The sequence below is a fragment of the Carcharhinus amblyrhynchos genome, chromosome 5 (genome assembly GCF_965287045.1).
Source record: "Carcharhinus amblyrhynchos chromosome 5, sCarAmb.v2.hapA, whole genome shotgun sequence".
Lineage (NCBI taxonomy): Eukaryota > Metazoa > Chordata > Chondrichthyes > Carcharhiniformes > Carcharhinidae > Carcharhinus > Carcharhinus amblyrhynchos.
The window spans coordinates 57,352,900-57,368,589 of NC_137328.1; the positions used below are offsets into that span (position 1 = coordinate 57,352,900).

The window sequence follows — 15,690 nt, forward strand, 5'->3', positions numbered from 1 at the left end:
GGTGTGTCTCAGGGATCTGTTTTGGGGCCACTGCTGTTTGTAATTTTTATTAATGATCTGGATGAGGGTATAGTTGGGTGGATTAGTAAGTTTGCTGATGACACCAAAGTCGGAGGTGTGGTAGATAGTGATGAAGGGTGTCATAGTTTGCAGGAAGACTTGGATAGGTTGCAGAGCTGGGCCGAGAGGTGGCGGATGGAGTTTAATGCGGAGAAGTGTGAGGTAATTCACTTTGGTAGGAATAACAGATGTGTCGAGTATAGGGCTAACGGGAGGACTTTGAATAGTGTGGATGAGCAGAGGGATCTAGGTGTATGTGTACATAGATCCCTGAAAGTTGGGAGTCAAGTAGATAAGGTTGTTAAGAAGGCATACGGTGTCTTGGCGTTTATTGGTAGGGGGATTGAATTTAGGAGTCGCAGTGTCATGTTGCAACTGTACACAACTCTGGTGCGGCCGCACTTGGAGTACTGTGTGCAGTTCTGGTCCCCACATTATAGGAAGGATGTGGAGGCTTTGGAGAGGGTGCAGAGGAGGTTTACCAGGATGTTGCCTGGTATGGAGGGGAGGTCCTATGAGGAGAGGCTGAGGGATTTGGGGTTGTTTTCGCTGGAAAGAAGGCGGCTAAGAGGGCATCTTATTGAAACATATAAGATGATTAGAGGTTTAGATAGGGTGGATAGTAATAGCCTTTTTCCTCTGATGGAGAAATCTAGCACGAGGGGGCATGGCTTTAAATTAAGGGGTGGTAGTTATAGGACGGATGTCAGGGGTAGGTTCTTTACCCAGAGGGTGGTGAGGGATTGGAATGCCCTGCCTGCTGCAGTTGTAAATGCGCCTAGTTTGGGGGCGTTTAAGAGATCCGTGGATAGGTTTATGGACGAGAAGGGATTGGTTTAGGTTAGTGGGTCATTGTTTTGTAACTGGGCGGCACAACATCGTGGGCCGAAGGGCCTGTTCTGCGCTGTAATGTTCTATGTTCTATGTTCTATCTAGGCAGGGTAAATACAAGGAGGATATTCCCGATGGTGGGGGGTGGAGTCCAGAACCAGGGGTCACAGTCTGAGGATTCGGGGTGGACCATTTAGGATGGAGGTGAGGAGACATTTCTTCACCCAAAGAGTGGTGAGCCTGTGGATTTTATAACCACAGGAACTAGTTGATGCCAAAACATTGAATGTATTCAAGAGGCGGCCAGATATAGCAATTGGGGTGAATGGGGAGAAAGCAGGATTAGACTATTGAGTTGGACGATCAGCCATGATCATAATGAAGCAAGCTTGAAGGGCCAAATGGTCTTCTATCTTCTTCTATGAATCAACCTAGTGAATAGCCTTTGAACTGCTTCCAGTGCAAACATATCCCTCTGTAAATTAGCGACCCAAACCTCTATGCAGTTACTCTAGGTGCGGTCTCACCAATGCTGTACATGGTTGTAACCATCCACTGTTATAATTCATTTTTCTTTCTTCTCCCTTTATTATGTCTGGGATTATCTTTGTATTCTGTGTTTTCCATCCTACCAACTACTGAAATAATCTACATCACTATCTAACCTGACCTCCATTTTGTCTAAACAACCTTAATTTCTTTTCTTCATAATTGTAGTAATATTGCAATGAATTCATGGTGAACTTTCCTCATTGCTTTTGTAACTTGTCCCAGGCTGAACACAATACCATAAATGTGGCTTAGGGTTTTATATCAATTAAGCACAACTCCTCATGTTTCTGCATTCTGTGCCTTTAGATATAAAAAGGATATCATTTGTCATTTTTATAACCATATCGATTTGTGCTGCCATCTATAATGAGCCATTTCTGCATCTCAACGTCTCTCTACTTTTTAAAATCACAATTTAAAGTGCATTTTCTTTGCATATTGTTCCACGTAAAATATAATGTGTCACATTTTCTAAATTAAGCTGCATCAGCTATTGGTTCATCCTCCTAGCCCTCCTATGCTTTCCTATAATTATAATAATCTTCACAGTTTGATCATAGGTGTATATATTTTCTCACATTGCTGTATTTTATGGATTACAAAATGCTGTGAAATGTTCTGTTTTGTCCTTAGGGGGAATCTCTGAATGTTTGGACAACCATGCCATGCAGCCTTGTGACAAACTGGCAAGTATTTCTCCTAACCTCTATTGTTCAAAAAACTTAGAACTCTGCTGGTTAAGGAAATGATTATTTGAGCAATATAGATGAGGAAAGTGTTGGGTTCACAACACATTGTATGCTGAGTGAGCTAATCTCAGGTAATCTTAGCTCGGCACCTACGGCTGTAAAAGCGAGTTTCAGTAAACACTCTTCTTGGCACCTATGTTATGGAGGAAAATTCCAAGCCTCGCTCTCCGGAGACCTCTGTCACAAATTACACATGTGAGGATATTGAGTAGATGTTGACTATGACTGAGTCAAGAGGCCATTGCTTCAAGTTCCAGTCTAGAGATTTGAAGACATCTCATTTCAGTACTAGGAGGGTATCATCCTTTAGATGAGACTTTAAACTTAATTTGCCCTCTCAAATGGATTTAAAAGATCCCAGGGCATATCTGAATGAGAGAAGAGGTGTCCTCACTGCAGTGTCCTTGCAAAATTTATCCCTCAAGCAACACCTAAAACTGATTATCTGGTCATTATCACCTTGCTTGTTTGTGGAACCATGCCAATGCCAAGTTAGTTGCCATGTTTCCCACATTACAATAGTAACTGCACTTCAGAAATATTTCATAGGCAATATAGGGCTCTGGGATTGTCTGTGGCCATGAAAGATACTCTATAAATGCAGATATTTCTTAAAGTTGGAATTGGGTTTGGTTATAATGTTCTCTCTGTATTTGATGATATGCCAGAAAGCTTCCTGAAGGGAGAATTGCAGAGCATCCCCCTTATGCCATCCTTTGCATTTCTTAATTGTTTGCAAAACCGCCTTAATGGAAACAGCAGTAAATGTTGTGCTTGTTGTTTTGGCTTTAGATCTACAGGCATGGGGAAAAGGGAAGAATATAACATAAAACTAGGTTTATGCTTATGTTGTGAATATTGATAAGTTGTCCTTCTGTAAGGGAAGTTACATCACCAATTCTTTTTCTGCTTTGTTTGACCGTAATAGTATGAGAATTGGCTACTCATGAATAAAAATCATCAATAGGCCTTGTATTGTTAATATCACATGAGATACCGTTTCAATATGCATGCTTTCTTAGACATTTGAACTCCTGTGAACAATATCATTTTGTTGGAAAACTAGGTCAAATTATCTAGTTCTTTTTGTGCTTATCATTAGTTGTCTATCAATGGTATTATGTGTTTCTAATATGCAGAACATCAGCACTGGATCATAATCTTCTGTTGGTTTTATCTTAACCTAGATTTGTAAAGGGATTGATGACCATTTATGGCTTTATTTACCTGATGAGATCTGGATTCGTATTTTCACCCTATTATCACACCAGGACCTCTGTCAGGTTGCCCAGGTCTGTTGCTGCTTCCGCCGCCTGGCAAATGATGAAACTCTGTGTAAGTTTTTATTTAACAACGAATCTGTCTCAGATCTATTGGAAATAAAATTCATGCCATTAATTTGGAGAGTGCTTTCATTTGTTGTACAATTCATAATCTATCTTCTTCCAAAAAAAGGCAATTGGCTCGTAAAATCTGACTGAAGCATTTTAAAAATCATGAATACTGGTAATTTGAGATAAAGGCAGAAAATGCAGGAATTGAAAAGGAGTTTAGTCAGGATCTGAAAGAGAAAATAAGCATTTAATCGATTTACCTTTTTATTTCAAATACATCTGCATAGAGGGTAGATTATAAATCTAATGAGAGGGCAACAAGTGGATCACTCTGTTCTGCAAGGTGTTGAACTTCTTTGATATTGTTCCACTCATCCAGATGAGTGGTGAATATTCCATCACATTCTTGATGAGCCTTGTAGACAATAGGGTGGTTTTTGTGGCTACTGAGGTGAATCACTTTCACAGAGTGAAGAGCCTCTGCACTGCTCTTGCAGCCGCAGCGTTGATGTATCTGGATCTCCAAAAATGTTGGTACTGGGGATTTGGCAATGGCAGCAGTATCTTGATAAAAGCCATTATCTTGCACTAGCATGCAGTTATAGTTATCTGCCACGAGTCAGCTGGATTTTGTCTGGGTCATGTTATATACTCGTACTGCACAGAACTTAATCCTGTGAAATCACCAGGAAACTGCAGACCTTAAGATGGAGAATGATGATGCAGCTGAAGATAAGAACATAAGAAATAGGAGCAGGAGTATGCCATCTAGCCCTTGGAGCCTGCCCCGCCATTCGATAAGATCATGGCTGATCTGATGTTTGCATGAAGATATGATTTTTCCAGGACTTTGATTTTTCAGTGCCAAATATACATGGAATGCTGCACTGTCAGAGACACTGTCTTTTGGTTGTGATGTTGAACTGAAGATCCGCTTGCGCTCTCAGGTAGACAGCACAAAAGTAACTGTGGTTCCAGAGCAGATCAACTCCATTCTGAGAGGAATCAATTTGTGATGTCATAAAAACAGGCAGTTTGTTAGTTAGTATTTTTCTCATTTGTGTTCCAAAACTCAAGTAATGTTAGTAATTGCAAGATTTTATTAGTAGAGTGAGGTTTACTAAAAGTAGTAAACTGATGGTATTAGCTGGTGTGTGTTTTCTATTTATCTTAAGGGAATTTCAATCAGGGAAGCAGAACATTTATTGAATAAGCAGGACTAGAGACATAAATTAACATTTAATCAGAAAATTAATTAATTACACTATAAAGATGGAAGGGCAGATGATGACTGCATGATGGGGAAGCTTATGGGTACCTGTGTAACCCAAGGCAATCATATCTGTAGTGAGTATCTGTGGCTGGGGGAACCTGGGCTCAGAGTCACTGAATTGGAGGCTGAGCTGCAAATATTGAAACACATCAGCAAGGGGAAAATTACCTGGATGCTCTATTCCAGCAGACAATCACACCCTTGAGGATAGGCAGTCAAATTTGCTCTGTGTTCAAGGACAGGAGGCCTCACTGTGAGTGAGGCAGGTATGGAGATCGAGAAAGTTAAAGTGAAGATGCTTCAGTCCTTGCAATTGTCCAATAGATTTAAGTTTCTTGCAGCTTGCCTGAACATTAACTGAGGGCTGCAGGATGAATGAGTGAACTGACCATGGCACTGTGCTACAGGAGGCCATTCAAGTGGGGTGAGTTAATAGCAATGTTGTTGTAGCAAGGGATAGCATCGTCAGGGGATAGACACTGTTCTCCGTAGCCAAGAATCTGAATCCAGAATGCTGTGTTTCCCAGTTGTTGGCAGGGTAAGGGATATCAAAATAAAAACAGCGAATGCTGGAAAACTCAGCTAGTCTAGAAGCATCTGTGGGGATAGAAACAGATTTAATATTTTGAGTCTGTATGATTCTTCTTCAGAGGTGAAGAGAGTAGACAGGACATCTGCTCTGAACTGGAGAGGAAATTGCAGTGGAAGGGGAAGTAAGCAGTTGTTGTGGCCCACAAAGGTACCAATGACTTAGAACTAAGAGAGTGGCTCTGCTTAGAGAGTTTGAACAGCAAGGGGTTAAATTAAAAAGCAGAACCTCAAAACTAATAAATCGGGATTATTCCAGAGTCATGAACAAATTGGAGCAGGGTGAATTAAATCAGAGAATTAAATACGTGGCTTAAGGAATGGTGTGGGAGAGATAGCTTTTGATCCATGTGACACCGGGATCTAAATGAAGGAGAGATAGAGCTATTCCACTGGGATGGTTTTCACCTGAATTGAGTTAGGGTCAATGTTCTGGTGGGTCATGTGACTAGGCGGTAGAGAGGACTTTTAAATAACTAATGGAGGTGATGGATCAGGTGAGGGAAGATGTGATAAATTAAGGAGAGGACAGGACAAGGGAGCAAGGTAGGAATTAAGGGAATTGATAATGAGTGTGACAGGAAGACATAAAACAGACAAACAAAAGAACATGCCGGTTAGAGGTTGCAAAAATAATGACAGAATTAAACACATTTTGCCTGAATGTGCACAATTTTCGCAACTAGGTTGATGAACTGGTAGCACAAATGGAAATAAACAGGTATGATTTACTTGCCGTTACGTAGATGTGGCTGCAGGGTGACCAAGGAGAGGAACTGAATGTTCGACATTTAGGAAGGATAGGTGAAAAAAAAAGCAGTATGCTAGTGCTTAGATTGAAAAATCATGATGTAGATTTTGTTCAGGTGGAGCTAAGAAACACCAAGGGACAGCAAACATTTATTGGAGTTGTTGAGAGGCCACCAAACAGTAGATGTAATGTAGAGCATGGCATAAATTAGGAAGGTTGAGGGAACACATGGCCTACGCCTAAGAGGCAATCTAATTTTGGACAGAGCACTATGCAAAAGCAGGCATGGAAACAACTCCTAACTTGAATCCTTTACTGGATATATGTGCATAGTTCTTTCAGTTAATCTATTGAAGACTATGAAAACTTCTTTGAGATCTACCAAACAGTATCCAACACTGTACAACAATGCAGAGTAAGACAAAGCAGTAGGATAGAATGAGCAATGTAGGATTAAAAATTAGTACTGGAATTTGCTAGATTTTCCTCATAGGATTGAGATGGGGAAGGAAGATAGGGTATTTAAATTTTTTTCAGAATATTTAGGAGATTGGGAGTGAAATCATATCAGCCACGTGGAGGTGGCTTTTGAGATGGGGAGGCAGAAAATTTCTGAAATTTGCATGTCAGGTTGCCAATTCTACACAGTTCTTTATCGGTGAGTATGTTCCCTGGTGTCAGAATGAGATAAGAATCAGTTACCCTTTTGCAAGTGGCATGTTTCCGATCTGAGTCAATTAAGTGGGGGAAAATTGGTGTTGCTGTTGGGGCAGATAGGCCCCCTCTACGATGATGGCCTGGCAGGTGTGGCCACACTTTATTTTTAAAAAATTCAAAGCCCTTAGAAGGCATCTGCATCTTGAGGGCTTTCTGCATGCTGTCCACTGTCCCAATTGGCTACCTACCTCCAAAAAAATTATGCCAGTGGTGATTCTCAGACACCATTGGGGTTAGAATCTGGAAATAGTTCCAGCCCATGTTTAAAACAAAGGTTATAAGATTCTGCATATAACTTATAAACATATAAGAAACAGGAACAGAAGCAGATCATAGAGCCTCTCGAGTCTGAGCATCCAATCAATGTGATCATAGCTGATCTACTCCCTCAATTCCATTCTCCTGCCCACTTCCCCTATACTTTGAGAGCAAAAATCTTAAGCATGTTAAATGATGGAGCAGCCACAAGCTCGGGGTCGAGAATTTCAAAGATTTACAACCCTTTGAGTGAAGCAATTTCTCCTTATATCATTCCTAAAGACTTCCAGAATCTTAATGTTTCAATGAGATCACCTCTCATTCTTCTATCTCTTTAACTATCTCTATAACTACAGAGATATAGGCCCAATTTACTCAGCCTCTCATCCCAGGACCAAACTCATGAATCTTCACCGTTCCCCAACAAAGCAAGTACGTCGTCCCTTGGATATTGAAGCCAAAATTGCACACAAGCAAAAAGAGAGGCCGTTTCTAAGTTCATGATTTTTATTATGCTGTTCTGGATTGGAGTGTAAAACAAGAAAAATGTTGCAACTCGGGTTCACAGACTCAACTCAAAATTTTTGGTTATACACAAAATGGCAGAAACAACAGCAAATTAAGGCTTTGTTTTGTCTTGTTTTAAAATTAAGAGCAATGTTACATTTAATCTGCTATCTTTTAATTATGATCTTTATCTCTAAATTCAAGCACTGGAGTGTTGAAATTGTTGAATAAAAGAGACATCACTGTCATTACTTTTTATTGGAGGGAAAGGAAAATGTTTAAGCCATGAACATTTTTGCATGGTCAAATGTGATGCACTGTAATTTTTCTTTCTCATGTGAATTTGCAGGGAGCTAGGCACCATCCGAGTAATCCAGAAACCCAGACTGAAGCTCTGGTCACATGTATTCAAACCCCACCACAATAGCTGGTGGAATTTAAATTCAGTTAATAAATCTGGAATTAAAAAGCTCATCTTGGTAATGTTGATTGTCATTTAAAAACTTGGACTAATGTCCTTACTTGGTCTGGCTCAGCCTACATGTAACTGCAGACCAACAGCAATGTGGTTGACATTTAAGTGCTCTCTGAAATTGCCAAGCAAACCACTCAGTTGTATGAAACCACTACAAAAAGGAATGAAATTGGACCAATCACCAGCATTGACCTAGGCATTGGATACAACAACAGAAAAGCCTGCAAAGTCCTCCTTATTGAGATCTTGGCATTTTGTGCCAAAATTAGGAGAGCTGTCCCACAAATGAAACAAGCAGCAGCCAGGCTTTGTTACACTCATGGAATAATACCTGCTTGCAGACAATGTCTCAGACACCACCACCGTAATCCCTGGGTATGCCCTGTCCCACCGATAAGACAGAGGTGATGGCATAGTGGTATATAGTTAGGAAGGAATTGCCCTAGAAGTTCTGAACATCCTCAGAATCCTGTGACAACTCTTGGCACCAGATCAGACATGGACAAGGGGACCTCTTACTGATGAATCAGTACCACTTAATGATGAGCACCACTTAGTAGAAGCACTGAGGGTGGCAAGCATTCTGGATAGGAGACTTCAATGTTCATCACCAAGAATGGCTCAGTAGCACCACTATTGGCCAAGTTGGCGAGTCCTAATGGGCATAAGAACATAAATAGGAGCAGGAGTAGGCCATCTAGCCCCTCGAGCCTGCCCCGCCATTCAATAAGATCATGGCTGATCTGATAGTGGTTCAGTTCCACTTACCCGCCTGCACCCCGTAATCCTTAATCCCATAGCTGCTAGATTGAGTCTGCAACAAGTGATGAGGGAACCAGCAAGAGGAAAGAACCTATTTGACTTCATCTCCATGAATCTACCTTTCACAGATGTATCTGTCCAAGACAGCATTGGTGCGATTGATCATTGCCCAGCCCTTGTGGAGATAAAGTGCCATTGTCACAATGAGGATACCCTTAATTGCTTTGTGTTGCATTACATGCTGAATGGGATAGATTTCAAACTGATCTAGCAACTCAAAACTGGGCAATCATGAGGCAAAATGGACCATCAGCAACAGCAGAATTATAAACAACCACAATCTCTAAACTTATGGCCTGGCATATACCTCACATTACTGTTACCACCAAGCTAGGAGATCAATGATGGTTCAATGAAGAGCACAGGAGGGCATACCAGGAGCAACACAAGGCATACCTAAAAATGAGGTGTCAACTTGGTGAAGCTACAACTATTATTTACATGCCAAAGAACAAAAGCAGCGTATGATAAACAGAGCTAAGCATTCCTACCATTTCGGTCATGAATGGTGATTGACAATTAAACAACCAACTGCAGGAAGAGCCTCCATAAATATCTCCATCATCAGTGATCGGGGAGCCCAGCATACCAATGCAAGAGATAAGCCTGAAGCGTTCACACAATCTTCAGCCAGAAGTGCTGAGTGAATGATCCACCTTGGCCTCCTTCAATGGTCCCCAGCATTACAGATGCCAGTTTCCAGCTAATTTTGATTCAGTCCTCATGATAGCTATACTGGAGGCACTGGATACTGAAAGGCTTTGGGCCTTGACAAAATTCTGGCAATAAAAGACTGAAGACTTGTGCTCCAGAACCTTGCTGCACCCTTTGCCAAGCTGTACCAGTAGAGCTGCATCTACCTGACAACGTGGAAAAATGTCCAGCTATATTCCATCCACAAAAAAAGGACATTTCATACCTGGACTTTTATCACGCATCAGAGAGTGGCAAGGGCACAGAATGTACCCTGTGATGGAAGGCGTTGTCAACAGTTATATCAAATGGCACTTACTCAGCCATAACCAGCTCACTGATGTCCCCGTTGAGTTCTGTCACAGCCACTCAACTCCTGACATCATTACAGCCTTAGTCCAAACATGGACAAAAGAGCTTTACTCAGGAGGTAAGGTGGGACTGACTGGCCTTGGCATCAAGGCAGCACTTGAACAAATGTGGCATCAAGGAGCCCTAGCAAAACTTGAGTCAATGAGAGTTGTTAGGAAAACAAAGGTAATTTGAAGGGATTTAAACTTGTATTGCTAAATATTAGAAGTAAGGTATAGTTTTAGATGGGTTTGCTTTAGTGTTTCTGTGCCTGGAAGGGACCCATTATTAGATTCAAACAGGACAAAGGTGTTTTTATGTGTGGGAGTTTATGTTCCAACTGTGTTTCTCTTGTGCTCAGAGAGGGCTATGCATGAAGAATAAATATAGTTGCAATGGTGTTGCTTAGCAACAGGAGGCCCACTTCCAGAGAGAGAGAGAGAGAGAGAGGGCTTCCTTTGTTCTTAGTTTTCTGGAAGCCAGAGTATTTGCAGATAGAAAGCCAGAGAGGAAACAACATCTCTCAGCTCTGCTCGAAGCAGGAAAAGCTGTACAATGAAGTAATATGCAAGAAAACAAGGTTCAGAGGAACTAAAGGACAGTTTGTTCTGTAAATTTGGAAATAGAATCGAATACTGTTCTTGGACATCACAGACAAAGCTGAAAAGGAATTGGCTAGTGAGTACCTAGAGAAAAGTTTCTAAAGTAAACCTAAGTTTGGAATGCCTTACTACTGTCTTTGAAACAAATTTCAAAATAATTGGGAAGACAGTATTGATTAGATATCAGACTTTCTCTAAGAGTGGAAACCAGTTGAGACCACGGAATTTTGAAGGGTGAGGTGCAAAATCCTGGGCTGGATTTGCTATAAAATGTGGAGTGGAACTTTTGTTTAAATGTATCACTTGAAATTCCTGGGGTGCTTTTTGGAATGCAACCTGCAAATGGAAAGCATTATTATGAGAGGTGATTTTAAAGTTTAAAGTTCTTGAGAGTGGGGTTTGGAAACTCGCACTGTGACAATAATCTGGAGGGATTCTGAGGATTAAAACCACTAACTTGGATTCAGAGAGGAGTATGCACTTGACCACAGTCATCTTGTGTGCATCAAAGGGACTTTGGGTATTAACAAGATGACTGTAGATTAAGATATAATTCATATATCTTAAAGCCTGTGTATAATTATTAAGCTAAAGGAGGAGCAAGGGACTATTGTATTATAATCTATTTTTCCATGTTTAATAAGTGTATTTTTCTTGTTATTAAAACTTGTGACTATTCCTCCACATTTGATTGAAGAAAAGCAAAATGTTATGGTCTTTTGAGCCAGGGTTCCATTCTGGGATTGTCCTATCCAGTTATAACATCAACTGGATCATAAAGAGTCAAGAGGAAGGCTCTCCACTGGTTAGAGTTATATCTAGCACAAAGAAATATGGTTGTGATTGTTGGAGGTCAATTATCTCAGTCCCAGGGACATTACTGCAGAGTTCCTCTGAATGGGTTCCTAAGTCCAACCATCTTCATTCAGCTGCTTCATCAATGGCCTTCCCTCCATCATAAGATCAGCTGGGAATGTTTGCTGATTGCACAATACTCAGCTCCATTCACGGTTTCTCAGATACTGAGATAGTCTATGTCCATGTGCACAAAACATTTTGGCTTAGGCTGTTAGGTGGAAAACAAGTGCCAGATAATTACCACCTACAACAAGAGAGAATTCAACTATCTCCCCTTGACATTCAATGGTGGTACCATTGCTGCAGTCCCTGTTCAATAAAGTGGCTCACTACCACCCTCTCAATGGTAATTAGGGATGGGCAATAAATGCCCACATCCCATGAACGAATTTTTTAAAAATGTTAGCAAATGAGAAATGATTTGTCAAATACTTTGCTAAAGGTGTTCCAATAAACATTCCTATCAAGGTGATGCAACCGCACAACCAGTAAACAGAACAAAGGATATTCTGATTGCTCTTGTGTATATGTACTTTTTAAAACCAGTCCCCACTGAATTTTGTGAAGCCAAGTAACATGGATTCAGCTGTGTAAACAGTTTAAGCTTCATTATTGTGGCTTAGCAGGAAGTCCTTTTAGCTCCTTAGTATGTACACTCCTAATTCTTTCTTATCGGAAATGTGCGTCAATTAACTTGAACCAATGAGAACATTAGTGACATTAGTTTAATATTCTTTACTATAAGCAGGATGCAATATCTTCTTTACACATTCTTAGAATTCCAAATTGTAATCTGAAACCTTGAACAGTTTAAGAATTCTGACTTGAATTTTTAAAGGTTTGTACTCAAATCAGTGTAGAAGTTTGAATACAAACGTGTTCTTGATAATTGCATCAGATATTCCTGACACTCTTTGTAACAGGTAAAAGAATGCATACATGCGTGTGTGTGGATGCCAGAAAAGTAACGCTCCATCTAAAAACAAAACATAATGATTGTGAAGTATCCTAGATTGTACAGTTTGCACAGCATATTTATCCAATTTAGAGAAACTAAGATTAGGATTTAGGGCTGAAGTAATTAGAGGTCAAATATTCATCATTTTAATCTTATTAGTTTAAAAAGGTGTTTTGAGTCAAGATGATATTGGCCTTCCACTGTCACTTTCAGTCTGGTTTGATTCAAAGGTTCTGTAACCTGGCAAAGTTATTAATCTTCCAAAAGTACAAAGTGTTGATTACAGAGTATACACATCTTTAGACAACTAAATGCATTAATTATCCATTTTATTTTCCAACATCTGGTGTTTATACATTTACGGAACTCTCTACTTAAGTATTAATGTTTAATAAGAAAAGTCCAATGGACTCTAAATTGGATAACTCCAGAAAGTTGGCATGTGGGTCACGGTTTGCGATTAACTCCATGCCTATTCATTTTGTTGCAGACAGAATTGTACCTTGCTGCTACTTGCTGAATTTTATCATTCCTGCATGAAGCCAGCACCACTTATACTGCTCATTGGTTGCACTGTGTGAGCAAGAGGTCTAATGTAGCAAATTAATTCTGCAGCAGGTATTTTACCTCCTGACCAACCCCACCCTGCACTGCGCCCCCGCCCCCAAAAAGCTGTCCATGGCAAAATCAGGATTGTGATGGAATACTCTCCAATTGCCAGGACGACTGCAGTTCCAACAACGCTCGGAGTTCAACAGGTCAAAGCAGCCTGCTTGATTGGCACCCCACCCACCACCTCCAATATCTACTCCCTCTACCACTGGCACACAGTGGTAGCAAAGTGTACCATCTACACAGTGTACTGAAACAACTCAACAAAGCTCCTTCAATTGCATCTTTCAAACCCATGACTTCTACTTTCAGGATAGCAAGTGCATGCGAACATAAGTTCTCATGTAATCTCCCCTCTAAGCCACACACCATCCTGACTTGGAGTTATATTGCCGTTCCTTCACTATCATTGGGTCAAAAACTGGGAACTTCCTCCTCTGTAGCCTGTCCCAGCCAACTATAGTACAGGATTTTGGAATTTTTAAGTTGTTATATTCTTTGTGATCACATTTCCTTCGTGATTTTCACGTGCACAACTCAATGATTGCTTCTTTCAAGCATTTGTTTTTCATGGTTGATTCCAAGTTTAGTGGGATAGCCTCAGAATGCATGTTACTTGCTGTTGTTCTGACTGAATTTAGCGGTAAGGACACAGATCCTCGAAGTGGCACTGAAAGCATCTGCTGTTTCTGCATGGTGATCATGCAGTCTCACCACAGCTAGTCAGTTAACTCATGCAAAGCACAGGAAATGTCTAATCAAATGTCCGAAAGTCAGGCATTGAAGTCAGCATCAGCTGATGTTGCAGTAGGTGCTGGGGTCATATTTAAAGTGCTGACAATCTTAAATTCATTTTGCCTGAACAAAGGAGTTCTTCTGTTGACATTGATGACTGCCTTCGAGATCCATCATCTTTGCTGAGATTGTCACTCAGACATTTGATGAGCGTTCAGCCTCGCTGATACAGGCTGTCCCGGGGCTAGCCTGCTCTTCTGTTCCCACCCTGAGACTGACCTTTCTGGTCCTGAGGTTGCAGATGTGTCCCTGCCATGTGACTTCTGTGAGTCCTGAGATACCCCTCCTGCTTGGGGTCAGTGGTACATGGACTCTTTCTTATTTCAAGGCTTCTACCCAGATGACCTCCCCAACCCCTCCGAACCTGTTCTCAAAGCAAGTACCATGGTGTCCCTGTGTGATCCTTGTAACGTGGCCCACTGTCTTCGTACCTTGTCTCTCTTTGACTGACATCCAGCAGTGTCTTTGGCTCACCACCCTCCATTCCACACGGACTCTCATTATGGTTTCTTTGCTTCCTTGTTTAGGATGTATTTAAAAAGGAACCACAATGCTTAAAGTGCATGATATAAAAATATAATTGTTAAAAATACAGAGCAAGTAATATGTCATCCTGTGGCTTGATACCATATCAAATCTGTCAATTAAAAATGCAGATATGATTTTTATAATTATTTGTGTAGTCCAGCACTATGGTGGGGCTTACATGTTGCGGGGGGGGGGAGGGAAACGGTGGTGATCATAATGGGATATTTGTGTGCACTTAGTGCCTGCTTTCAAAACAACATTGCTGAAAATCAGGTCAATATTTTAGGCCATGATAATACTGGGTGGGAGACTAAAATATGGAAGTTCAGAAGAAAATCCTTCCAAGTACAGAAAGAGCTTTGCTCTGAAACAATGTGGCCTTTTCTGTTTAAGACACAAGAGAGCAAAACTTTGAGATATACTATTTATTTTCCAGGGACGACAGTTCAAATTGAAAATAGCAACTGTTTGAATGATGACTGTCTTGCAAGTATTGGGCATCATCGACCACGAAGCCTCAGGCTTTATCGATGCAATGACAGAAGAAAATGCATTACTGAGTCTGGATTAAAGAAGCTGTTCAGCCATTGCAAGGATTCACTTAAGGTACAAACATATTCCATATACATTTAAGTGACTTACCTCCTGTTAGATGAGTTATCTGCATAAAATCATTGCATTAGTCCCTCAAGCTTGCTTCTCCATTCAGTAGATCATGGTTTATCTCGCTGAGGTTAATTCTGCTTTCCTTGCCCCCCGCCATAATTCTTGACTCCAAATCTCTCTATCTCCGCCTGCCTTGAATATATTCAATCTCCCAGTCCCTACTGTGCCCTGTAGAAGATAATACCAAAGACACTCTGAGAGAAGAAATTGCTCCTCATCTCCATCTTAAATGGAAGACTCCTTATTTTTAATCTGTGTCCTCCGGTTTGTGATTCCTGCACGAGGAAACATCCTCTAAGTAACTACCATCTCAGCACTCTCGAAGTTATTTCAATAAGATCACCTCTCGTTCTTCTGCATTCCAATCAGTATATGCCCATTTTGCTCAACCTTTCCTCATAAGACAACGCCTTTATCCCAAAAATCAACCATGCAAACCTTTTTTGAACTTCTTTCAATGCAAGTATATAACACCTTTGGTAAGGAGGCTAAACCATACACATTATTCTAGGTCTAGCTTCACCAATGCATGTCACTTGAGGTGTGGTCTCATCAAACCACTGTACAGTTGTTGCAAGACTTCTCTACTTTTATATTCCATCCTCTTGCAATAAAGGCCAAAATTCCATTTGCCTTCCTAACTATTACTGTAGGCTAGGATTTTGTGATTCGTGTACAAGGACACTCAGATTCCACTATACCACAGTGTT

General features: G+C 40.7%; 1 protein-coding gene across 1 annotated transcript in view; it reads left to right on the forward strand.

Moving 5' to 3' along the window:
* Positions 1-15,690, forward strand: part of LOC145343539 (uncharacterized) — a 102,592-nt gene that overhangs the window by 30,610 nt on the left and 56,292 nt on the right. Inside the window, exons 7-9 of the mRNA XM_080189789.1 lie at positions 2,077-2,129; positions 3,380-3,527; positions 14,751-14,920. Of these exons, the coding sequence (XP_080045915.1) occupies positions 2,077-2,129; positions 3,380-3,527; positions 14,751-14,920 (371 nt within the window). The remainder of the gene's footprint in view (positions 1-2,076; positions 2,130-3,379; positions 3,528-14,750; positions 14,921-15,690) is intronic.